The sequence below is a fragment of the Chiloscyllium plagiosum genome, unplaced genomic scaffold (assembly GCF_037043375.1).
Source record: "Chiloscyllium plagiosum isolate Xiang-an unplaced genomic scaffold, Cpla_swu_hap1 HiC_scaffold_16, whole genome shotgun sequence".
NCBI classification, from domain to species: Eukaryota; Metazoa; Chordata; class Chondrichthyes; order Orectolobiformes; family Hemiscylliidae; genus Chiloscyllium; species Chiloscyllium plagiosum.
Window position 1 is genome coordinate 29,876,131 of NW_028270154.1, and position 26,188 is coordinate 29,902,318.

The 26,188-nt window shown below is 39.3% G+C and overlaps 1 protein-coding gene across 8 annotated transcripts in view; it reads left to right on the top strand.

Annotated features, from left to right (window-relative positions):
* The window catches only part of atp10b (ATPase phospholipid transporting 10B), a 268,252-nt gene extending 243,528 nt beyond the window's left edge, over positions 1-24,724 (top strand). For 6 of the 8 annotated variants that reach the window (XM_043703361.2, XM_087995245.1, XM_087995247.1 and 3 more), the window contains 8 exons: positions 9,152-9,455; positions 11,312-11,388; positions 12,389-12,514; positions 13,644-13,844; positions 17,488-17,568; positions 18,345-18,449; positions 20,363-20,550; positions 21,669-24,724. In XM_043703361.2, the coding sequence (XP_043559296.2) occupies positions 9,152-9,455; positions 11,312-11,388; positions 12,389-12,514; positions 13,644-13,844; positions 17,488-17,568; positions 18,345-18,449; positions 20,363-20,550; positions 21,669-21,951 (1,365 nt within the window). In that variant the 3' untranslated portion in view covers positions 21,952-24,724. Of the gene's footprint in view, positions 1-9,151; positions 9,456-11,311; positions 11,389-12,388; positions 12,515-13,643; positions 13,845-17,487; positions 17,569-18,344; positions 18,450-19,068; positions 20,551-21,668 lie in introns of those variants that run through there. The other 2 variants (XM_087995249.1, XM_087995251.1) reach the window with 2 other exon arrangements.
* The last annotated feature ends 1,464 nt before the right edge of the window (positions 24,725-26,188 follow it).

Genomic DNA, 26,188 nt, shown 5'->3' on the forward strand with positions numbered 1-26,188 from the left:
AGCAGACATACAGACACATGGACAATGACACATCAACACAGAAACGAGTATACAGACGCAAACACTCATAAGCACACAGATATTCATGGACAAACACACACTGCGCATGTCTCTACATATGCAAACATGCATAAAGGCATACTCAGAACAACACCTACAAAAAAGGTAATAATTTCTGGATTACCAACTGAGCCATCAGCAAATTGGCACAGTGTCAACAAGATTCACAAGGCGTCGCAGTGATTGGTGTGGGAGAATCGTGTTCAAGCTCACAGGACATTGGCACCAGTACTGGGAAAGGAGGGAGCTGTTCTGATGGAATGTGCTCCACCTGAATAACGGTGGGACAAGAGTCCTGGAAAATCACATACCTTCGGGCCGTGACTAGGGCTTTAAATGAATAGTGAGAGGTTTGGGTGGGGGAGGGTGGGGGTAAAGATTAGAGTGGGAAGGGCTCAGAAATTATTAAATTTTCCAGAACAAGTAATAAAACAGAGAGTATGGAAAGGGTTAAGAATCAGGACAACAGATAAGGGGACAACTAGAAAAGGGAGGTAGTCAACGTAGGACTGAGGATGTTGTATTTAAATATACACAGTATATGAACAAGTTAAATTAATTTGTAATAATGTGTTTGTTGATAGAGTTCTGGATGGGTTACCAAGCTTCTAGGAATTCTCGTGCGTGTCTCTGTTTGGCTTGTCCTTGGATGGATGTGTTGTCCCAGTCAAAGTGGTGTCCTTCCTCATCTGTATATAAGAATTCTAGTGAGAGTGGGTGATGGCTTTTTTGTGGCTAGTTGATGTTCATGTATCCTGGTGGCAAATTTTCTGCCTGTTTGTCCAATTAGTGTTTGTTACAGTTCTTGTAAGGTATTTGTAAATGACATTAATTTTGCTTGTTGCCTGTATAGGGTCTTTCAAGTTCATTAGCTGCTGTTTTAGTATTTTGGTAGGTTTATGGGTTACCATGGTGCCAAGGGGTCTGAGTACTGTCATTTCCGAGATATCTTTGATGTAGGGGAGAGTGGCTTGGGTTTCTGGACGAGTTTTTTCTGCTTGTTTGGGATTGTTGCTGAGAAATTGGTGGACTGTGTTCATTGGGTACCCATTCTTTTTTAGTACACAGTTTAGGTGATTTTCCTCTGCTCTGCATAGTTCCTCGGTGCTGCAGTGTGTGGTACCTCACTGAAATAATGTTCGAATGCAGCTTCGTTTGTGGATGTTGGGATGATTGCTTCTGTAGTTCAGTATTTGGTCCGTATGTGTTGTTTTCCTGTAGATGCTGGTTTGAAGTTCCCCATTGGCTGTTCACTCTACTGCGACATTTAGGAGTGGCAATTTGTTTATGTTTTCCTCCTCTTTAGTGAATTTTATGCCAGTAACAGTATTATTGATGGTCTTGAAGGTTTCCTCTACTTTGTTTCATTTAGTGATGACAAAGGTGTCATCCATGTCGTGGCCCCAAAGTTTAGGTTGAATGGTTGTGAGAGCTGTTTGTTCAAGTCTCTGCTTTACTGCCTTGTTCTTTTCTAATACACCGTATAGGTGATTTTCCTCTGCTCTTTGTAGTTCCTCTGTGCTGCAGTGTGTGGTGGCTTTTGAAATAATGTTCTGATGCAGCTTCGTTTGTGGGTGTTGGGATGATTGCTTCTGTAGTTCAGTGTTTGGTCTGTATGTGTTGTTTTACACAGTGAATGCAGAACTTATTAGTATTGAAATTCAGAGGGATCTGAGCGTGCAGGTCCACAGATCACTGAAAGTGGCAGCATAGGTAGATGAAGCAGTAAAAAAGACCTATGACATGCATGCCTTCATTGGAAGGGGCATTGAGTACAAGGATAGGTAAGTTATGCTGCAGCTTTATAGAACTTTAGTTAGAGCACACTTGGAATATTGCGTATCATGCTGGTCGCCACACTACCAGAAGGATGTGGGTACTTTGGAGAGGGTACAGAAAGTCCTAAGTCTTAAACTACGAAAGCAACCACGCCAACACACACAAAAGAAGTTGCATCAAGACACTGTTCAAAAGGGCCACAACACACTGCAGTACACCAGAACTGCAAAAAGAGGAAGAACACCTATACCATGTATTCGCCAAAAACTGATACCCCCGCAATTTCATCAACAGATGCCTAAGGGAAAGACAACAGGATGAGGACATGCCACTACCCAAAGGATTAGCCACACTACCATACATCAAAAACATTTCTGAATTGACAGCCAGACTACTGCGACCACTAGGACTCATAACAGCACACAAACCAACAGCCACTCTCAGACAACAACTCACTAGGATGAAGGACCCAATACCCAGCACGAGCAAAACCAATGTAGTGTACAAAATCCCATGCAAGGACTGCACAAAACACTACATAGGACAAACAGGAAGACAGCTAACGGTCCATGAACACCAACTAGCCACGAAACGACATGACCAGCTATCCTTAGTAGCCACACACTCAGATGACAAGCAACATGAGTTCAATTGGGACAACACTACTATTATAGGACAAGCCAAACAGAGAACAGCCAGGGAATTCCTAGCAGCATGGCACTCATCCACAGATTCAATCAATAAGCACATCGACCTGGACCCAATATACCGGCCACTGCAGCGGACAGCTGGAACTGACAACCGGAAGCGGCAGATTCAAACCACTACAAATGCCGGAGGAAACATCACAGAAGCGCTTCACAGGAGGCTCCCAAGCACTGAGGATGTCACCTAGACAGGGGACGAAACGTCTGCAACACAAATTCCCAGCTCGGCGAACAGAACCACAACAACAGGGTACAGAAAACATCAACAAGATGTTGCCTGGTAGTCATGGTGGAACTGAATCGGTACTTTGCAGCAGTTTGCACAGTGGAAGACACCAGTAGCATACTAGCACTTCAGGAGAGTTGGGGGTAGAAGTGAGTGTAGTGGCCGTCACTAAGGAAGAGGTGCTGGGGAAATCTGAAGGAGGACAAATCACCTGGATCAGATCAGCCAGAGTTCAGCAGGACATAGCTCAGGAGATTGTAGAGGTATTAGTGGTGATCTTTCTGGATTCACTGGAGTCAAGGAGAATCTCAGAGGACTGGAAAATGGCTAATATATCACTCCTGTTAAAAAGGGAGGGAGGCAGGAAGCATGAAACTATAGGCTAGTTAGCCTGACCTCGATCACTGGTAAGGGTTTGGAGTCCATTATTAAAGATGAGATTGCAGTGAACTCGGAAGTGCATAGTAAAATAGGGTGGAGTCAGCACAGCTTCATCAAGGGAAAGTCATGCTTGACAAATCTGTTAGAATTCTTTGAGAAGAAGATAAACAAGTTAGACAAAGGAGAGCTAGTAGACATGATCTATTTGGATTTCCAGATAGCCTTTGACAAGATGCTGCACAGGAGGCTGCTAAACAAGATAAGAGTCCATGGTGATAGGGACAAGGTACTGGCATGGATCGAGGATTGGCTGACTGGCAGAAGGCGGATAATACAGATAATGGGTCTTTTTCAGGATGGCAGCTAGTGGAGCAGTGACTAGTGGAGTACCAAAAGGGTCAATGTTAGGACCACGACTATTCAAGTTATACATTACCGATCTGGATGAAGGAAATGAGACTATTGTTGCTATGTTTGCAGATGATAAAAAGTTAAGTGGAGAGACAGGTAATGTTACAGAAACAGGGAGGCAGTAGAGGAACTTGGACAGGCTAAAGGAGTAGACAAAGAAGTGAGAATACAATGCAGGGAAGTGTGAGGTTATGCATGTTTGTTGGAAGAATACAGGCATGGACTGCTTTCTAAACTGGAAAAGACTTTAGAAATCTGAAGCACAAAGGGACTTCAGAGTCCTGGTTTAGGATTCTATTAAGGTTAATATGCAGGCTCAGTTGGCAGTCAAGAAGGCAAATGCAATGTTCACATTAATTTTGAGAGGGCTAGATTACAACAACAGGGATCTCCTGCTGAGGCAGTAGAAGACTGTATTTGGAATATTGTGAGCTGTTTTGATTTTCAAGGCTTATGGGGAGAAGGCAGGACCACGAGGTTAAGAAATATATCAGTCATGATCAAATGGTAGAGTAGATTCAATGGACTGAATGGTCTCATTCTGCTCCAATGTCTTTTGCACCTAGACACAGGTGTGCAGTGACACAGGCGCACAGAGACACAGGCATACAATGATACAGGCGCACAGCAACACAGGCATACACGTAATCCCCCAGCTGTGACCTTCTCATGCACATGTTCTCATCCAGGATAGAACCAGTTAATCAATTTGGTTGACTGTCGTTTTGGAAATAGAGAAAAAAGGCCATTAAATTTGACAGGACATTTCATTACCCTCACTTCCATGTGTCTCAGCCCCAACCCTCAAACTACCCTTCTTTCTCCCTCTTTATAACTATGTGCCATTCCATTATTTAAAATAAGACTGAACACCCTGATGAATGTGCTTCTTTCATCATTAGAATATGGACAAACATGTCCAGTTCCAACCTGGTGGATCTAGTACATTTACATGACTGAAGGTGCTGAAAGAGTACAGGAACCTGCACAGTATCTCATGCTATCTGTCAGAGAAGAAGCCAAGGATTTTATTTTATTTATTTTATTCCCCACTATCAATAGTGAGAGAAAACACATTCTGACATTGATAGGAAGTAACACCAAATGAACACATATCAAAATATTTGGCTCCATCAAATCTTTTTCTTTAAAAGTACACGTTGACAGATTACCATCCGCAGAAAGTGGCAACCAGGTTATTTTAAAGCAAAGTAATTTCTAACCTAAAAACTGTTGACATTTTCAAATAAGTGTTTGGCATTTTTCTAACCTTTCCTTTCTGCTTCGTATTACAGTTTAATTTGTGGTTCCTGGTCTCTCGTAAATGTCAAACCAATGGGGTAAATGTACTTGGAAACTTTGAAGCTCCAACTTTGAACAATAGCAGCAGATTATGTATTTGTTTTTTGGAGTTAAGTTGACCTTTGCAATAGATTTTGTAGCTAGATGATGTGGAACTTGACTAAACCAGGAAAATATAGGATTTAAGCCATTTTTCTCATAATTAGCCTCTTAAGAAATTAGTGTTTACTTGTGATAGGTGTAGACAGGCCTCTTGACAGCATTCTTCATGGACATACCTTTCATATGCCATTGTAAAAAAGGAACAGGATTGAGACAGCACTTAAACAGATTGGTGCCCAAATCTGTTTAAGATAATACTGTCTCCTGAAGAATATATAGATTTGCAAGTCCGATGCAAGTAAGCAAAGAGCATTTATCAAAGAGGCAATTCAGAGTTTCTGCCAGGTGGTGAATATTGACTTCTCACAAGTTATCTGCCTGCATTGTTATCTCTGCAGCTATAAAGATAATGATTATACTCCACTTTAATGGCATTAGGATATTTCTGTCAGCCACAGAGGATCTCTGTAATATCAGCTCATCTGCAATTGTTAGTTTCTTAATTCATTTTAACTCAGACCTGGGGAATTCATCCGATGTGATTTCACAGCAAAATAATAATGGAATAAAACCATCTAATTCATAGAATTACAGATAGTTACAGCACAGAAAGACACTATTCAGCCATCGTGTCATGCCATTCTCCTGTTTGTTTGTAACTCTACACATTCTTTCATTTTCAAACAACCATTTGCTTTCCTTTCCAATGCCTTGATTGAACCTGCCTCTATCACACTGTCAAGCAGTACGTTCTATACCCCTGCTACTCTCTGCATGGAAAACTTCATCCTCCTATCACTTTTGTTTCTTTTATTAATTAATTTAAACCTGTGCTCTCTCATTCTCAATTCCTTTCTGATTTGGAACATTTTCTCTCTACTTACTGCATCCAGAATTCTGTTAAAAATCACACAACACCAGGTTATAGTCCAACAGGTTTATTTGGAAGCACTAGCTATTGAAGCGCTGCTCCTTCATCAGGTGGTTGTCAGAATTTGTTGATTTTGAGCAGTTAATCAGATTTTCTCTTGGCCTTCTCTGCGCCAAGGAAAACAATCTCAACTTCTCCAATTTCTCTTCATAACTAAACTGATCATCCCTGCAACCATTCTTGTAAACCAATATCTTATGTAAGTTGGCCAAAATCTCCTTAATCTTACACTATTCTCCTCTTAATAATCCTAGAATACTGTCTGGTTTACTACCTGCTCTGTCGATCTATCCTCACCCCTTTAATGACTTAAGCACGTCCACACTTAGGCTCCTCTGCTCCTGCATCCTGTTTAGATTTGTAGATTGTTTCATTTATATTGTCTATCCATGTTCTTGCAGCCAAACTGTATCACCTAATACTTCTCCATGTGAATTTTGTGGAGATCTAGCCAACGTCCAGGATGTAGTGGGATGGTGGGGGGGGCACCCTTGATGCTCCCTAAAGTTTTCACAGACCATCCCTTCCACTTCTTCTACCAGGAAAGGCTTCTACACCTTAAAAGTATAAAGTGTATGTCGACATGGAAACCACACAATCTATGAACAGATGATATACTAGATATCCTCAAAGTGCATTCATTTTTAAAAATGTGTCTACTCCACCCCCCCACCTCTTTAAGAAATAAGTTGGTAAAAACAGGATTGTTGTAATTAAGTCGACCATTACGTGCATGGATAATGACCCTAATTGTAAGTGGCCCAGAAAACAGCACTGAATGTTACAATGTGACATAAGCCTCAGAGGTATTATAATCAAAAAGACCTTCACAGTTTAAAAGGACACTTCCACTGCCTTGACAAGTTGACTAGAACACTGCAACACAATATTTTCTATGTGTTTTTGCTTGTTGCACTCCACAGTTTTGCTCCATAATTGCCTGGGGAGGGATAATTCTAAAAACAGAACTACTCAGATGAAAGCAGCATGATGGTTGATACTATGGACTTTCCTATGACTGCTGCCGGAGAAGGCAATGTCACCGAAGTGTTTGTTTTGATTAAATTTAATGTACTTTTATTTGCACTCTGCCTAGTCCATCTCTCTCAGCCTCAAGTAAAGAAGTAGCCCTTCAATCCAGTACCCATCCTACACCATAACAGTATATCAAATCTGTTTGCCCATACACCAACAGTGCCACAAGAACCACATAATTTAATTAAACAGTACCAATAAGTTATATCCTATTGGCAAATGCTGTAACTTTTTTGAATTGTTGCCCAAAAGGAATACTTCAATCTTTTATCCAGGTACACATCCTTTATGTGACAAATGACAGGCAACTCAAATTGATTCAACAAACTCTTCTTTATTTAATCCTTTAAGTACCAATACTCAATATAAAACATATATTCCACTACCTCAACAAGTTACTAGGACACTGCAACATGATATAGTTCATTTTCCATGTGTCTTTGCCTTTTGCACTCCATGTTCTGAAAGAGGATCACTGGACCCAAAACGTTAACTCTATTTCTTTCCATGGACACTGCCAGAGATTTACCAGCAATTTCTGTATTTGTTTCTGATTTCCAGCATCCACAGTTCTTTCACCCTTTTATAAAACATACATTCATTGCAATATTTATTTCTTACTTCATCTAACATAACTTCAACTTTAACTCACTTCATTTAACTTCACTTAACCTTAGCTTTGACTTAATTCACATTTAACCCTATCCTTAACTTTAACTCCATAAGTTGGGCTTCAAACAAATACTACCCCAGTTTAAATGAAATGGTCAACTTTGTTCTCAATGTAGATCTTACCTCATGATTCTTTGTCTTCTCTGAAGATCATTTCAGGACATGTACTTTTCACATGTTGGTCTTGAAGGTTGCTCCTGAGAATCCTTTGTTCTATTGTCTTTTATTACAAAAATGTGTCCTCGCAGAAATACCTTTGGCACTCAGCCAATGAATTGACCAAAACCTTGATCATGCTGTTCTATCTAAGCTAATGGACTATTAATGATAAAAAAAACTCCTAAATGTTAAATAGCCACATTCCATATTCTATACAAGGTAATAGGTGCCAGTCTGTCTAGTTGACTGCAATGACACATGGTTTATTTGGAAATTGCAGGTCATAGCTAACAAAACAGGTCACACCATGTCACAACATGTCCTGGCTGCAGTTTTAATCAAGGGCAGAGTTTAAACTAGCTTGACCCAAATTCACAGCATGCTTTACTGGAGCTCTTAACCATTTCTGCTGCTGGCCACCTGACCACAGAATAAAAACACAAAACATGCTTGTCTGTGTTAGTTTCTGCTGGAATCATCTGGGATGTTTTGAGTAAATTCACTGCCTTCAATCCATCTTTCTGTTATTATAAAGCAACTCATACCAGGTGGAGAAAGATGCCCATTTGCAATCTTCAGCAGACGATGGTTCAATCTTGCTCAACAATAAATAGATTTGCTTGATATTATTTAGTTGCTAGGTACATTATACCTGAGACACATGTATTCTGACATTGATTATGAGGATTATTGGTGGTGGAGGAGAGATCTTTCTTTTTGGGGATGCCATTTTCTGCAACCATGTTGTGTAAATCCGAAGGAGACCACAGGACACGTGTGGTGTGTCAGGTGATGGGGAACAGGTGACTTCAGATGTGTTGGTACTATCCTGGTAAAATAGACAAAAGGAGTTGTGTATGCAAACAGTTACCATGTGGTGAATAATGTATGCATAATTTAAACACTTGGGTTAGCACCTTCCCTAGAGTGCAATTTGAAGGGATATTTGCTTAGCTGTTCACATTAGTGTGAAGTGTGGTGATGCCTTGAAATCAAATGAAAGAAAAGAAACTGACCTAATCAGTTTGATGGATGTCTTGCAACCATGGTCTGCCGTCACGAGGTTGAAAGGGTATGCACTGATGCCATAGTAGCATATATGTCACCTGCGGGTTTTATAGCTAGGGCACCCAGGACTTTGTCTCTCCAAACTTCAGTTTGTCCCAGGAGTGTTTGTAGATTTATCTGTGAAAATGAAAGCTTAACCAAGCTTGGTTATATCATCCCTATTTGTAATGATCTATCAAATATTGTATTGAATACTTAGCAATAGCTTATAGCCCTGTCCTGTAGAGTGTTGGAGATGAACAGACAGTAGCTGCATATCCCTGACAATAGCTCATTCAAATATTCTACTTTTTCATCTGTATGTTCTTTAATTATCAGGAGACCTGCGAATCTTCACTGGATTGCATCGTGGACAAAATGAGAATGTATAAAGAAGTAAATAGCACCACATCCAATGTACCAATGGACTTTGCACCTGTTTCCTCTGTACTCAAACCCAGCTTTGGTCTAGTGATTGATGGAAAGACTTTGAGTGTAATCTTCCATGGAAATCTGCAGAAGAAGTTCCTGGATCTTGTAAAGTGTTGCCAATCTGTGCTGTGTTGTCGTTGCACTCCTCTGCAGAAAAGCATAGTGGTCAAGCTAGTCCGTGATCACCTAAATGTCATGACATTAGCAATAGGTATGTGTCATTTTATTGTTATTCCTTAAATAAATGGTAAAAATATGCACATTTTTAATTGGCATTTTTGAAATTAATGCTTTCCTTAATGCAATTAGATCTGAATGTTTTGTGTCCCCTAAATGTTCCCATCCCTCCCCCTTCTCACTTTGTGAATAAAATTAGCCCCATTGCACACTGGGAATTATGTGAATGCCTGCATTTTATAGCTTTTCACATGTGATCAGTCTAAGCAAAACCAGCAGACATCCTTTGGGCCAATATACATGGCGTTTTTGGATTCCCAACTAAGATGATCGGTATCAAAATCAAACTACAATATAAACCATCATTAGCTTGAAGTTTGTGAAATTGCCAATGATTATGTTTTATGCATTTTTTACGCTTACAAATCTTTCCTTTTTAATGAAAGTCTTCTAAATAATTAAATTCAGATTTTTTTCAAATCTTAAATAAAACCATATAACAAATAAACAGAAATTGCTAGAGAAATTCAGCAGGTCTGGCAGCATCTGTGAGGAGAGAAACAAAAGTAACGTTTCAAGTCTGAATCATTCTTCAAAATCTTTCTGAAACAGGCGCAGTATGGTGGCACAGTAGTTAGCTCTGCTGCCTCACAGTACCAAGGGCCTAGGTTCAATTCTGTTTGTGTGGTGTTTGACGTTCTGTCTGTGTCTGTGTAGGTTTTCATCAGGCACTCTGGTTTCCTCCCCCAGTTGAAAGATGTGCAGCTAAGGTGAATTGGCCATTCTAAAAGTAGCTCTGTAGTGTCCAGGATCTGCAGGCTACATGGATAAACCATGATATATGTGTTATCACAGAGATTGAGTGGGGTGCTCTTCAGAGGGTCAGTGCAGACGCAATGGGTCAAATGGCCTCTATCACTGGAGTGATTCTATGATTTGAAGCAATAACTCTGCTTTCTCTCCACAGATGCTGCCAGACCAGCTGAGTTTCTCTAGGAATTTCTGTTTTAGTTTGTTCCAGATCTCCAGCAATCCACAGTTCTTTGTTTTAATAAAATCATGTTGTCAGAGCACTTATCAATGAATAATACTCAACACTGCAATTAATTGGTTAAAATTCATGAGGTAAAAGCATATGATTTGACTTGAATTAGCCATTCCACAACACAATATTAGCAAAAGATATTTCTAACCTGCTATTGAATAAAAATCTACCAACTCAACTTGAGATCCTATTGTAGTGCTGTCAGGAGTACTTTAGTACCTTTTAACTTCCCACACTAGCAATCATCTGGCCTCTGGGTAAGGCTGCCACTTGGTAGTAAATTGAAGATAGTTTTGTGTCCTGGACCAAAATCCTGATGAAACTAATTAATATGGCTCAAGCTAACAGACAGTGGTGACTAATTAAAAACAAGAGTCTAAATGTATGCATTTCTCAATGTTTACAAATGTTAAAGACATGAAAATTCATCCCAACATAACATACATTTTTCAACGAGAGCATGTGCAAGTGACTTGCTCCTGGCTATCTTTATTACTTTATGCTAATCAACGTGAAAAATGTTTGTAAAATATCTATATACCTCTTGTATCTAAATACCATTATTAAATTAAAAATCAGAATTAGTTCTGTGGGAAGTCAATCCTAACTCAAGTTTATTCATGTAATTTTGAGAAATTCTGTTCTGTATCACAGTGAACAAGTTTAGTATGATATTAAATCATGTTACCCAATGAAAGCTGTGCAAAACACAATCTCTGAATTTGTACACCTTTCGTTGTTTGCTGTTATTGGAAATACTGAAAATGCAGGGCAAAAGCATACCTAATTCATGATCATTCTGTGCATAACTAATAAACTCTGCAACAATATATTTCACCTTCCAGGTGATGGGGCCAATGATGTCAGCATGATTCAAGCTGCTGATGTGGGTGTTGGAATCTTTGGTCAAGAAGGAATGCAGGTACAGTATTTCCTAAATTTCCTGTGCTAATCAAATCAAAAATGGATACTGCTGAAAAGTTGGTTGGTACAGCGGTTTAGCATAACACCCTTCCAGCTCCATAATGGTATGAATTACTCCCCAAGTTAATCTGTGCATTCAAGCTGAGTTGTCCTCCTTTAATAACACTTTGGAATATTTTGCACAAATCTTGATCATTTAATAAGAAGGATTTAGAGACACAAGAGAAAGTGAAACAGGATTTATGTAGATGCATGTAGTAGGGCAGCACGGCAGCACAGTAGTTAGCACTGCTGCCTCACAGCGCCAGAGACCTGGGTTCAATTCCCACCTCAGGCGACTAACTGTGTGGAGTTTGCACATTCTCCCCATGTCTGCGAGGGTTTCCTCCGGATGCTCCGGTTTCCTCCCACAGTCCAAAAATGTGCAGGTTAGGTGAATTGGCCATGCTAAATTGCCTGTAGTGTTAGGTGAAGGGATAAATGTAGGTCTGGGTGGGTTGTGCTTCGGTGGGTCGGTGTGAACTTGTTGGGCCGAAGGGCCTGTTTCCACACTGTAAGTAATCTATCTATGAGGAAAGGATCAACTGATTATTTCTCTTTTTTTGGGAAGAGAAGGCTGAGGGGTGACCAAAATGAGAATTTTAATATTCTGAAAAGTTTTCATAGGGTAGACACAGATAGAATATTTCCACTTGTGAAGAGAAAAACTAGAGGAGATCAATATAGGGTAGGCATCAGGAAATCAAATAAGAAATGATGAGAATGTGAAACTCATGACCACAATGATGGTGGATGCAATGCTTTTTCAATGCAGTTAGATGTGAGGGAAAAGAGAACAAAAAGCAATATTGATAGAGTTCAGTGAGGAAGGGCGGGAGTGGAGCATAAACTGGTTTGGACATGGCTGTGTTGAATTGCATATCTCTGCTGCGTATGCTGTGCAGTTCTGCATGGTACCTAACAAACACTGACATTCCACTTGTATTCTGTATTGATAGGCTGTGATGGCCAGTGATTTTTCAATCTCTCACTTCAAACATCTAAAAAAGCTGCTACTAGTGCATGGTCACTGGTGCTACACTCGATTGTCCAATATGACTATTTACTTCTTTTACAAGAATGTGGTAAGTGAATAAAGTTCACCTTTTTCCATATCACTCCCAAACATACCAGTCCATTGTCCATCAGAAGCCTTTTGCATTTTGTGCTCACAGTTATTTGGTTATTGATATCATCTAGCAAAACATTAAACTTCAGGTCCCATCATGACAGTTCTGGCAGAGTCAACCTCAAACTTTTAAATATATAAATGTATCAGAACTTCTGTTGCCAGTTTTAAATAAACACAAAGATGATAGAATTTCAAAATTGCCTTCAGGCAGCAGAAGTAAAAACATGAAGCAGATATCACTAAGAAGGCAGTGTAACACTGCGCTTTAGCACTTGTTTAGGCAATTGTTTCCATATATTTAAACACTCTTTCATAAAATTGTTGCCTCACAACCAGTTTCATAGCAGTTATGGCAACTTGAGGAACTTTTGCATGCCATCATTTCATGTTTCAGCATCATGAAAAAAAAATCAACTGAGTGGCATACTTTGTGGCTGCTGCTTAAACGTTTTCCCATGAAGGCCTCTTTTTAGATTAAATTAGATTCCCTACAGTGTGGAAACAGGCCCTTAGGCCCAACAAGTCCACACCGACCCACTGAAGAGAAACCGTCCCAGACCCGTTCCCCTACATTTACCCGTGACTAATGCACCTAACACTACGGGCAATTTAGCATGGTCAGTTCACCGAACCTGATAGACAGCATTGAATTGGCATGTGAAGAATTATGGTAAGCAACAAACGAAGACAACTCTGAGACAAGTTAGAATGAAACACAGTTCAGGGAAAGCTGGAGCAATTAAAACAAACATTATAGTTGTGTTAGCAGTAGAAATGGTAGAGTGATGCAAGAAGTGCATTGAAGTTGGATTGAAGTGAAACTATTCAAACAGAGTGATGAGGACTTCGCCTTGCATCGAGATCACTACGTAAATTATTGGAGCCCCTAACGTTGAAGTTCAGTACAATCAAACTGGCAATATTTTTTTCAAGCATCATTATGTGCCACTGAATATTAACATATTAACTTTTCACTTCCTCAGTTTCCCATAAAATTATATTTTAAAACTCTAGTAGTTTTGTATAACTTTTTCAATGATGTTTATGTTCTGATTTTGTTTCCCATTTCTTCACCCCCTCAGGCCTATGTGAATCTCTTATTCTGGTACCAGTTTTTCTGTGGATTTACTGGGACAACAATGATTGACTATTGGCTGATGATTTTTTTCAATCTTTTCTTCACTTCCCTGCCTCCATTACTGTGTGGAATACTGGACAAAGATATTTCTGCAGGACTGCTTTTGGAATTCCCCGAGCTGTATAAAAGTGGTCAGCAGTCTGTGGTAAAGTTAACACTTATAGTATGATTGCCTACTAAATGTAAAAACATATGTAAGGACTGTGCTAAAATTCATTTAAATGTATTTGGGTCCTGAATGTTATTTGACAGTTTTTCATTTGTAAAAATTAATTTACCAAATGAATTACACATCTTATTGTCATATGCATTGTTTCTCAAAAAGAAAGTCTAGAACTATTTTGGACTCAAGATCAAAACCAAAGCTTAACAATGTACCTTTATGATGCTCTGGAGAAGGAAGTCAAGATTTTGCATGCTGTGAAAATAGTTATTAAAAGACCATAAGACATAGGAGCGGAAGTAAGGCCATTCGGCCTATCGAGTCCACTCCGCTATTCTGAATCAATTTTAAATCTGGTCTTACTTTGTGTGGGTGAGTCGTAGGGTGAATTAGGATCTCTCAAATGCTCCAGAAATTATATCTAGGTTATTTTTCAGAGGAGCATTGGATTGCATGAATCATTTTATTGTATATTATTTTGTCTAAGATACTGTGTTAAAGTGCAAACAAATACTGTTGAGGGAAAGTAAAGGTATTAGAGGATATCAGTGTTTAAAAAGAACATTTCTGGGTAATCCAAGTTTCTGGCTGTAACAACTGTTCCTTTATTGAGATATTTTAGGTGTTGGAGGTGATTTCCTCAAATTCCAGGAGCAGCAATTGCTGTTTTATATGCTGTTGCATTGTCTTGGAACTTTGGAAAAAAAAGTCAAAACAACAGCAGTTTTAAAAGGGAGAAGTACAGACAAAGGAAGCACATGGTGAGGTCAGTGCAGGAGAGAGTGAGAAAGAAACTGACACAGCAGTGAACCTGCACAGTTACTGCCTTTGCTATTTGAATTCATGTATCGCTGGACATCGAAGTGTGTCTGGGAAAATTAACAAACAGGGAAATTCATAACTAAGCTTGGAGGAACTGTTTGGATGACGTTCACAGCATAGAAGCAGATAAGTGTATTGTTTTTAAATGGGACCTACAGAAAATCTGCAGTAGTGAGTAGAGTGGGTTCTTTCTTTATTATATGTTTTTTGAGACATGTCTCTTGATTAAACTTAAAATATAAGCCATAACTATTCATTTAACCTGGGGCATTGTTTTGGAGAGGAATAAAACGGTATTATTTTCTGGGTCTGTGGATTGCGAATGAGCAAAAATGGCCTTTAGTAGAGTGATATGCGCTTCTTGTCAGATGTGAGAGTTTAAATAGAGTTTAAGGGTTACTGTGGATTATAACGGCAATAAATGCTGTTGGTTGTGAATCTTATCAGATCGCATGGATCGGTTAGACAGACAGTTAGAAGCCAAGTGCTCTGTGAGAAGCTAGAGAGGTGATTGCTGGGCCTCTTGCTGAGATATTTGTATCATCGATAGTCATATGTAAGGAGCCGGAAGAGTGGAGGTTGGCTAACGTGGTGCAACTCTTTAAGAAGGGTAGTAAGGACAAGCCAGGGAACTATAGACCAGTGAGCCTGACTTCGGTGGTGGGCAAGTTGTTGATGGGAATCCTGAGGGACAGAATGTACATGTATTTGGAAAGGCAAGGACTGATTAGGGATAGTCAACATGGCTTTGTGCTGGGAAACCATTGTCACAAACTTGATTGAGTTTTTTGAAGAAGTAACAAAGAGGATTGATGAGGGAAGAGCGGTAGATGTGATCTATATGGACTTCAGTAAGGTGTTCGACAAGGTTCACCATGGGAGACTGGTTAGCAAGGTTAGATTTCACGGAATAAAGGGAGAACTAGCTGTTTGGATACAGAACTGGCTCAAAGGTAGAAGGCAGAAGGTGTTGGTGGAGAGTTGTTTTTCAGACTGGAGGCCAGTGACCAGTGGAGTGCCACAAGGATCGGTGCTGGGTCCCCTACTTTTTGTCATTTAAATAAATGATTTGGATGCGAGCATATGAGGTACAGTTAGTAAGTTTGCAGATGACACCAAAATTAGAGTTGTAGTGGACAGCGAAAAAGATTACTCAGATTACAACAGGATCTTGATCAGATGGAGAAAGTGAGGACTGCAGATGCAGGAGATCAGAGCTGAAAATGTGTTGCTGGAAAAGCGCAGCAGGTCAGGCAGAATCCAAGGAGCAGGAGAATCGACGTTTTGGACATGAGCCCTTCTTCAGGAATGAGAAAGGTGTGCCAAGCAGGCTAAGATAAAAGGTAGGGAGGAGGGACTTGGGGGAGAGGAGTTGGAAATGCGATAGGTGGAAGGAGGTTAAGGTGAGGGTGATAGGCCGGAGTGGGAGTGGGGGTGGAGAGGTCAGGAAGAACATTTGCTAGGAAGGTGGTGCTGAGTTCGAAGGTTGGGACTGAGACAAAGTGGGGGGAGGGGAAATGAGGAAACTGGAGAAATCTGAGTTCAATTTTTCCAGTGGAGGCTGGTACAATTGCAACATTTAAAAGGCATTTGGATGGGTATAGGAATAGGAAGGGTTTGGACGGATATGGGCCGGGTGCTGGCAGGTGGGTCTAAATTGGGTTGAGATATCTGGTTGGCATGGATGGGTTGGACCGAAAGGTCTGTTTCCATGCTGTACATCTCTATAACTCTATGACTCTATTTAATTGTTGATGATTAATGAGCAACATGTGATACTTATAAAAACAAAATTGTAGAAACATTTGCTATCCATTATGATCCTCAACAAGACTGCCAAACTGATATTATAATCTCATTAGGAACCAGTAATACTTTTGTCGAAAATAGACAAAGTTTAAAATACAATGCACTTATTAAGAGAATAATGCCATAAGAACTCATAGTTTTGAATGAAATAAATTTTACTACGTTACATTATAAAAATAGAATAATTTACTAAATACATGTGTATAAAACACAATCCAAAATCCAGAATCAACATGAGGTAATTACAGATTAACAGCGCCAAACACCAGACAAAGCACCTCAAATGGCAATTACAGTCAAGACAATCCCATTGATTTCTTAGCAATTCAGAAAAACATTAGTGGTGATTATTAAAACGCTATCATTTTCATGACAGACATCTCAATTCTTTACTTTTGAAGATCAGTCCTTTATAACCCCTCAAAGCTGCTTCAACCCAGACTGTTTCAAAATTACTTATTGATTCTGGTAAATCAATCCCTACTTATGAGACTAAGTCCCTCAATATTCTCTAAACTGCTTCCAATATTTATTAAAGGCACAATCTCAGCTTATTTCACTGATGGATAGCCACACTAAGCTGGCACTGCCTCTCAGTTTTTCCAAACTCCAGTCTTTCAAGATACACCAAGCAATAGCTGGTCAGAGCTTTCTTTAAGCCCCAACTTGCAGCTGCGTTGAATGACTCCTGAAACACCAGTCTGCCTCCAGGTTCTCAGAGCTAACAGCGGCACATTGCTGTATGAAGCCACCTTCTTTGACTGCCCCTTTTTCCCACTGACTAAAACTGTCTGGCCCTTGATTGGATCTGGTTACCTTATCAAAGTATTCTAGTGTCCTGCCTTGTTTCTAGACATGATCAAATGTAACAGTTATTGCAATATGCTGTCCCCTGACTGTTACAATCTACAGCTGACCACTTTTCCAAAACTACTAACTTCAAAACACACAGAAAAACAAAGTTAATTTCATCTCAAACCCACCTTCTTTCCAGGTCTCCAATCTCTGTATTTTTGGGATCAACATGATGGATGCGTTTTATCAGAGTCTCGTCTGCTTCTTCATTCCATACTTTGTAAGTATTTGAGCCAACCTACTCATTGCTAACTTTGATCAGATTTACATTTTATCTTCTCCATAAACTTTTTAAAACATTAATTGCATTTTGGTACAACCAACAGTAGGAATTAATCAATTAATAGTAGGACCTTGGGTAGTATTGACGAGCAGAAGGACCTAGGGGTGTAGGTGCATAATTGCTTGAAGTTTGTGTCACATAAAGACACATTTGCCTTTATCAGTCCTTTGAATATAGGAGTTGGGAAGTCATATTGAGGTTGTATAGGCCACTGATGAGGCCTCTTCTGGAATACTGTGTCCAGTTCTGGTCACACAGTTATAGGGAGAATATTATTAAGTTGGATAGGATTTAGATGAGATTTAGCAGGGTGTTGCCAGTAGGGAAGATTTGAGTTATCAAGAAAGACTGGATAGGGTTACTTATAATTGTCATTTCCACATGACGGGGAGCTTTAAGACTGGGGAGCACATTTTTAAGATGAGAAGAGAGAGATTTAAAAAAGACATGAGGGAAAAATATTTTACGCTGAGTGTAGTTTTCTTGTGGTATGAACTTCCTGAGACATGTTGGATATGGGTTCAATTACAATATTTAAAAGACATTTGGATAAGTACATGTGTAGGAGAGGTTTATTGGGTTAGGGCCAGGACCAGGCAGGTGGGATTAGTTTAGTTTGTTCAGTATTATTATGTTCAGCATGGACTGATTGGAATGAAGGGTCTATTTTCGGACTGTATGACTCAATAACTGTATTAATCTTTTCTTTTAAGACTTATCATGATTCAAATATTGATGTCTTTACATTTGGAATACCCATGAATACTCTGTCCGTCTTTACAATCCTAGCACATCTGGCAATTGAAACCAAAACATGGGTAAGTACAGATCTCAGAAATACGTACTATATAGTCCTTCAACTAGTGGAAAAATGCATTGAGTATTTTCCAGTAAATCTCCTTGCTATGATAGAAGCAAACATTGTCTGTCATACTAGCACAGGACATGAATATGAAATTAGTTTTACGGTCAGGATGTCTAAACAGATTTTAGTTCCAGGCTTTAGTTTTGAGAAATAATTATAATTAATGAAGATAATCGCTGTTCGTTCTTTAAATAAAATGTAGAATGCAACAGAAACTGAGTAATAATTAATAGCTTTTAAAGTTATTAAGCCTTAATATTTTCCGTGGAAGGAGGTTATCTGATGATGTGCTGGGTCATGTTTGGGAGAGACTACAAGAGTGAAGTGGATAATGAAGTTGATAATTGAGGTATTGACATTTGGACTTTTTATTTTTAAGAACTTAGCTGCATCTGATGATCACCATCCATATTAAACTAAAATTGAATTACAGAAGAATCAAGAAGTAATTATTAAGGGATTTTGAGTTTGATTTTAAATCTGTAGATTGTATGAGAGAGAAAGTAACCATTCCAATTTTTACATTGATCGAGTGAACGTTTTGTTAATCAATGTAACAATGTTGGTTTCAGCCACCGTAACCTGGACCAAAACACCATGAAGTTATCAAGATTGGATCAAACAATATTCCAACTGCCTCATATTATTTTCCATTGATTTCACCTAATTGGACCCTGGCAGCTTTCTGTCTGTCCCTATGTAGGAACGCTGCATTCCAAACCTAAGGAAGGAGAAATAAAGGAGAAGAATTTATAAATACAAGTTATGTGAAGAGTGAAATATTTACTTTAATGGTTTTGTTCAATATATATTGTCCAAAGACAGTGAAAATGCAAAAATAATTTAAAGTGAATAGAGTAGATGTAAATTCTGAAAAAATAATAAAAAGGCAAAATTATTTTATTTTCTATTGAACCACTGTACCTTGTTGATCACTAAATAAGTACAGTGGAGTGATTATCTTCCTGAGAGGACACAGAGCACCAAAAGTGCATTGCATCTGTCTAGGTCAGGAATGTAAGTTATTTTTCTCCTGGTATAAAGATTTAGCAGGCTGACCAGTGGCTAGGTCATGTACCCACAGACTGGAGGAGGAACACCTCATCTTCCACTTCAGGAGCTGACAACCACATGAATGAACATTGAATTCACCAGTTTCCAAATCTCCCCTCCCTCAACACATTCCAAATCTAACCCTTTGTCTCAGATCCATCCTCTTAACCTGTTTTGTCTGTCCATCTTCCTTCCCATCTATCCACCTCAGACTTCCCATTGACCTATCACATCACCTCCTACCTTTGTCCACCTAGCGCCATCCCAACTACTTTTCCCCTAGAACCCCCCCCCCCCACCCCTCCATTTATCTCTCAGCGCTCTTCCCCCTACCCAGTCCTGAAGATGGGTTATATCCGAAATGTCGACTCTTTTGCTCCTTGGATGCTGCCTGATCTGCTGTGTTTTTTCCAATGCCACGCTTTATCAACCATAAATTCAATGCATATTAGGCCACTATGATCAAGTCTGCTGGCTTCCATTGGAATTTCATCCATTTATGTTGGAGGGATTTGAACAATTGAAAAAGAATAATTGTACAGATAATTTTGGGTTATTGTGGAAAACTTGTGGACCCATTGATTGACATGGGATCAGGGATCATAACATTATTAGCTCTGTCCTCCTTTGGGCAACCTTAGAAATTCTGAGACAAAATAAGAGCTCAGAAATTCAGTGAAATAAGCCTCAATGTAATTTTTCTGACCTTTTCGATTGATGATTCAGGCTTTTACCAGAGACAAGGTCAGGAAAATCTATGCCTGTATCCTTTAGATTGTTTTACATCTTACATTTTTAACCATTTTCTGACAGACTTGGCTGCATTGGAGTTCAATAATTGGGAGCATCACATTCTACTTTTTGGTCACTCTTGTGTACTGTGCCAAATGTGTGATCTGCAACCCTCCGTCTAATCCCTACTGGATAATGCAACGTCAGATGACCGATCCACTCTTTTACCTCATCTGTCTCATCACACCAGTTCTAGCCCTGCTACCAAGGTAATCTATTTACGAATTCATGATGACTGGGGACATTGTTAGGGGATGAATAACCAACAGAGGAATGTTCAAAATCTGATAGGAAGTTTCTAAATTAGCTACTTTACATCTCCAACAATGCACGGCGACAGTGCTTTGTAACTCTGAATGCCATGGAGCATTTTTTTTAAAAAACAGATTCCCTTCTGGGAAACTGGCCTGAATAACCAGTTATGAAATTCTCCATAAAAGCGAATCAAGCTAATTGTTTTGCATGTGGAGTAGATTGTGACATGTTGAAGGTTGATGAGGAGTGGGTTTGGAGGATTCATGGTTAGAGGTGAGAATGTTGTTGGGTGTAATTTTAGCAAAGTCAGAGATTATGAGGGGAGATGCAATGGGCAATAGATGCAAGAGTTTGCCTTACTGGCGGGATTGTAGATTGAAGATGTGAAGGATCAGGTAGAGCCGGAAGTTGTGAGGAATTCAGAAGTGATATGAACTTCAGCAATCACAGTAGGGGCCAGTAATCATAGGGACACAGTGATATGTTGGACGGCTGTCATAGAGAGATGGTAGAACTGGGCAATGTTTATGGGCAGCTTTGTTGGGCCTGAAATTTCACTTTGACCCACAATGAGATGGCACTTGCTTAATGAATCCAATGCAATATATTATTTTACTTGCATTTTACCTGTTGGGTTTCCCAAGGCATGGGGAGTTTAGTTGGCACAAGTTTGCAGAAGAAATACTACATAACTAGAAACACACAGACACCCGACTGACAATTTCCAGTGAGTGGGTCAGTTTCTCCATTAATACCCAGACCTTTTTGAAAGCAGGCTGGGTTCCTGTTTTAGATTTTTAATCTTTTTTAACTTCCCACTTGATCCAAACTCACCCATTTTGGTGACTAATATTACCCCATATATAGCTCCAGATCTGCTGGGCTTTATCACATTTGTCAGGGAATTATATTGTTTAATGCTTTTATAAAAAGGAACTTTTTTTGACAGTGAAAAAAATTGCTAGTGTAAGCTTCATGAATTTATAGCGGTTGGATTAAACTTGGATGACATGTTAGTAGCTCTCCTCCTAAACGTAAGAAACAATTTTAATGTGTGTCTTTATATTGTCAGGTATTTATTTCGTAGCCTTCAAGGTACATTGTTTACATCTTGCATTTTCAAAGCTCGTCAACTGGACAAATTGGACTGGGAAAAATGCATTCGAACCATTAAACAGTGGAAAGGCCTTTACACCTCAGAAAATGATACTTCATCTTCAACAGGTTCTGCAGATCAATCACCAATTGAAAATGTCAACCACCCTCGTCTAATGTCAAGTAATTATGATCCTCAATTTATTTCTTCCAGTCCAGTGGGGAGAACGAAAATGCAGAATTCTACCAATAGCGTGTGAAAATCACGTGTCATAGGAAAAAGATAACAAAATGGAAATGATGAGGATTCTAATGGAGCTACGCATTCACAAATAGCTTTGGAAAGAAGAGAAACTTTTTCTCCTCCCTCTCAGTCAGAGTTAAATAGGGAATAAAAACAGCTACAAACCTTAAAAGAACATTTTACCTTTTTAGAAGAACTGCCTTTTGTGTCAAATGAACAAAACATTTGCCCACATGCAAAGTTTTGAAAGACCTAGTCTGCAAGTCTGAGTTTTCTCTATCTCATGTAAAGAAGACAACATGAACTGAATTAATCTACCAAATGTGCCATTAATATTTGTTTGTCTTTATGACAGTCAACTGGTTCTTAACTGTGCAAATTTAAATGATTTTGTTTAACACTCTGCCCAAAGTAATTAAGTGTAAGTTCATTGATTTCATAAGAACTTAAATAACCAGGATCATTGAAATGCACATGACTGTGGATAATAAAATCTGAAACAAGAACAGAAAATGTTGGAAATACTGAGCAGGTTGATAGTACCTATTGCATGGGGAGCAGAGTCAGTGCTTCATGTTCTGGTTCTGAGGTAAAGTCACACTCAAGAAATGTGAACTCAGTGAGGGAAATATTATCAGGGACTGAGTGATATGCTTTATTGAAAGATTTTTGACCAAATCATGGTAAGGGTCCAGTAAAGTCAGCCTCTATGGTGGAAGCAAAATGTGATGCCATTTAAGCTTTTGACAAGCAGGGTGGTGAGATTCTCACAAGATAGCATTGAGTTAATAAATTAAAGGGGATTATTGCATGTTAATGGCACAACTTGGCTCATTAATATTCTGTTTCCTATTTTGCCAAATGTGCCAAACAAACTTGATTTCAAATATTCTCAACATGGAAATTCAATATCGGCACCTGACAACTTCAGCTCCTTGCTTGCTCCAAAGAGTCACCATTTTGGACATGGAGCATGAGCCAGGAAGCTTGTCACGATCATCAGCAAGCCTCAGTTAAGTCCGGGAGGATAGCCTTCTCTCGGGGCCCTCAGCACAGGAAACATAGTTCATGGCTCACAGCAAAGAAGTATTCCGGTGAGGATGAATTATTCTAGGAGGGGATAAGCTATCCATGGTTAACCAAGGATGTTACGTTCATAACAAATAGGAGCAGAATTAAGCCATTTGGCTCATCAAGTCTGCTCCGCCATTCGATCATGGCTGATATGCTCCTCACCCCCATTTTCCTGCCTTCTCTCCATAACCCTTCAACCCATTACCAGTTCAAAATCTGTCTGACTCCTCCTTAAATTTACTCACTGTCCCAGCATCTACTGCGCCTTGAGGTAGTAAATTCCACAGATTCACAACCTTTTGGGAGAAGTAATTTCTCCTCAACTCTGTTTTAAATTTGCTACCTCTTATCCAAAGACTATGACCTCTCATCCTAGAATGCCCCACAAGAAGAAACATCCACTCCACGTCTATGTTATCCACACCTTTTATCATCTTGAATCCTCAATTTGATCTTCCCTCATTCTTCTAAATTCCAGAGAGTATAGGCCTAAACTGGTCAACCTCTCTTTGTACGACAAACCCCTCATCCCTGGGATCAATCTAGTGAAACAGGAAGAATAGCATCAAATTGAAAGAAAAATCATAGAGTTTGGCAAACATTAGTGGCAAGCTAAAGGATTCAGAAAGTTTTAAAAAACAACAAAAAATGAACTAAAACATAGATAAACTTTGAATGTAAAACTTACAAGTAATATCAAAAGGAATAACAATGAGTTTATATAAATACATGGAAAGGAAGAGAGATGTAAAAGTGAACATTGCTGCTTAGAGAATAGTATTGGGGAAATAACGATGGGGAATCAGGAAATGGCAGAGGAGATGAATAAATATTTTGCATCTGCCTTCACAGTAGAAGTCACAAATAGCATTCCAAAATACTAAATGATCAAATATATTGAGCATAATAGTATAATGGGGGAGCACAGTTGCACAGTGGTTAGTACTGCTGCCTCAGAGCACCAGGGACCCAGGTTCAATTCTATCCTTGGGTGACCGTCTGTGTGGAGTTTGCATTTTCTGTCTTTGCTTGCATGAGATAAAAGCAAATACTAGTCAAGTTTGCAGATGATGCAAAATTAGTTGGATGGCAAGTTTGTGAGGATGATATAAAGTCTGCAGATGGATATAGACAGGTTAAGTGAGTAACCAGAAACTTGGCAGATGGAATTTAATAGGAATAGGAGTAGGCCATTCAACCCCTCGAGCCTGTTCCACCATTTAATGAAACCATGGATGATCTGTGGTCTAACTCCATATACTTGCCTTTGGCCCAAGTTCCTTAATAAGTTTGCGGAACGAAAATTTATCTATCTCAGATTTAAAATTAAAATTGATCTAGCATCTGCTGCCATTTGTGGAAGAGAGATCCAAACATCAACTGCTCTTTGTGTGTAGAATTGCTTCTGAACATCTCTCCTGAAAAGTCAGGCCTTAATTTTTGGACTATGCACACCTCCACCCGAATTCTAGAAATAGTTTATCTTCATCTAACCTGTGTTTTCCTGTTAATATCTTGAAGACTTCAAGCAGATCACTTTATGACCTTCTAAATTCAAGAGAAAATAAGCTTAATTTGTATGATCGCTCCACATAACTTAACCCTTGAAGTCCAGCGATCATTCTTGTAAACCTACATAGTACTCTCTTGAAAGCTAATATATCCAATACTGAAAATGTGTTGCTGGAGAAGCGCAGCAGGTCAGGCAGCATCCAGGGAACAGGAGAATCGACGTTTCGGGCATAAGCCCTTCTTCAGGAATCTGGATGCTGCCTGACCTGCTGCGCTTTTCCAGCAACACATTTTCAGCTCTGATCTCCAGCATCTGCAGACCTCACTTTCTCCTCTAATATATCCAATATCCAAGACTTCCTAAAATGTGGTGCCCAGATCTGTTTACAGTACTCCAAGTGGGGTCTAACCAGGGTTTTGCATAACTGCAGCATCATTGCTGTATCCTTATACTCCCATCCCCAGACAAAAAAGACAACATTCTGTTGGGTTTCTTGATTATTTTCTGCACCTGTTCGTAGCATTTTAACTTTTGGGAACTCTGAGATCATGCATTTTTACAGGAAGAATAGAGGGACTGCATGTCATTTAAATGGAGAAAGCATGCAGAAAGCTGCAGAACAGGGGAATTTGGGAGTCCTCTTCCCCAACCACAAAAAATCTAGCATCCGAGATCAATACATTATAGGGAAGGCAAGTAGACGTTTGGGAATGTTTTCAAATGAAATACAGTACAAAAGTGTCAGGTTTTGCTAAACCTCTACAAAGCACTAGTCAGACCATGAGCAGATTTAGGGCCCTCATATATGAAAAGATATCTTGCCATTGAGGCAATCCAGAGAATTTCACTAGGCTGGTAAAACAAGAGCCATCGTTTTTTCTCTATGTGCTGAAAGGTTATCACACATAACTGAATGGCTTTTTATTCACCCAACCAAATTGACCATGGTACTTTTCAACTGTAATCCACCACCATTAAATCACCCATGTCTTCGCATGAATTAAATTGTGCGTGATGCCTGACAAGGGCAAAACAGATCATCAAGAGCCTCCTGTTTCTTTTCTTAACATCCAGAAGTACTGTTCCGCACAATTGTTTTTGCCCATCACCAAATCACCCTTGTTTTTTTTTCATCTATTAACCACCACCAATAAATTACTTGTGTATTCTAATTAATTAGTTTACATGCAGAGCCCATTAAGAACAATGCAGATCATCAAACGTGAGAGAGAGAGAGGGCTAAATCAAAATTGAATCAGTAGGGATCAAGAATCTTGTACATTTGTCTTTTTCTTTTATATACAGAAGTGATCTCACACACAGCTAAACAATACATTTCCCCCATCACCAAATCACACGTAGTACTTTTTTTTTCATCACCACCAGAAGATTACACAAACTTTCCAATTGATTAACCTGTGGACAAGGTGTGTTAAGGGCAATGCAAACCATCAAAGATGAGGGGGAGTGGGTTGGGGTTAAATCAAACTGGAGTTGGAAGAGTGTCACGAATGTTGGCCATTCTCTGATTACCTGCTGACAACTGTAGCAGTTAATGTTATGTAATCCCTGCCCCACTCATTAACATTGCTGTGTTAGTGTGATGATGCCGGTCCTTTAACAAGATTATGTTGTCATAGAGACGTACAGCACGGAAACAGACCCT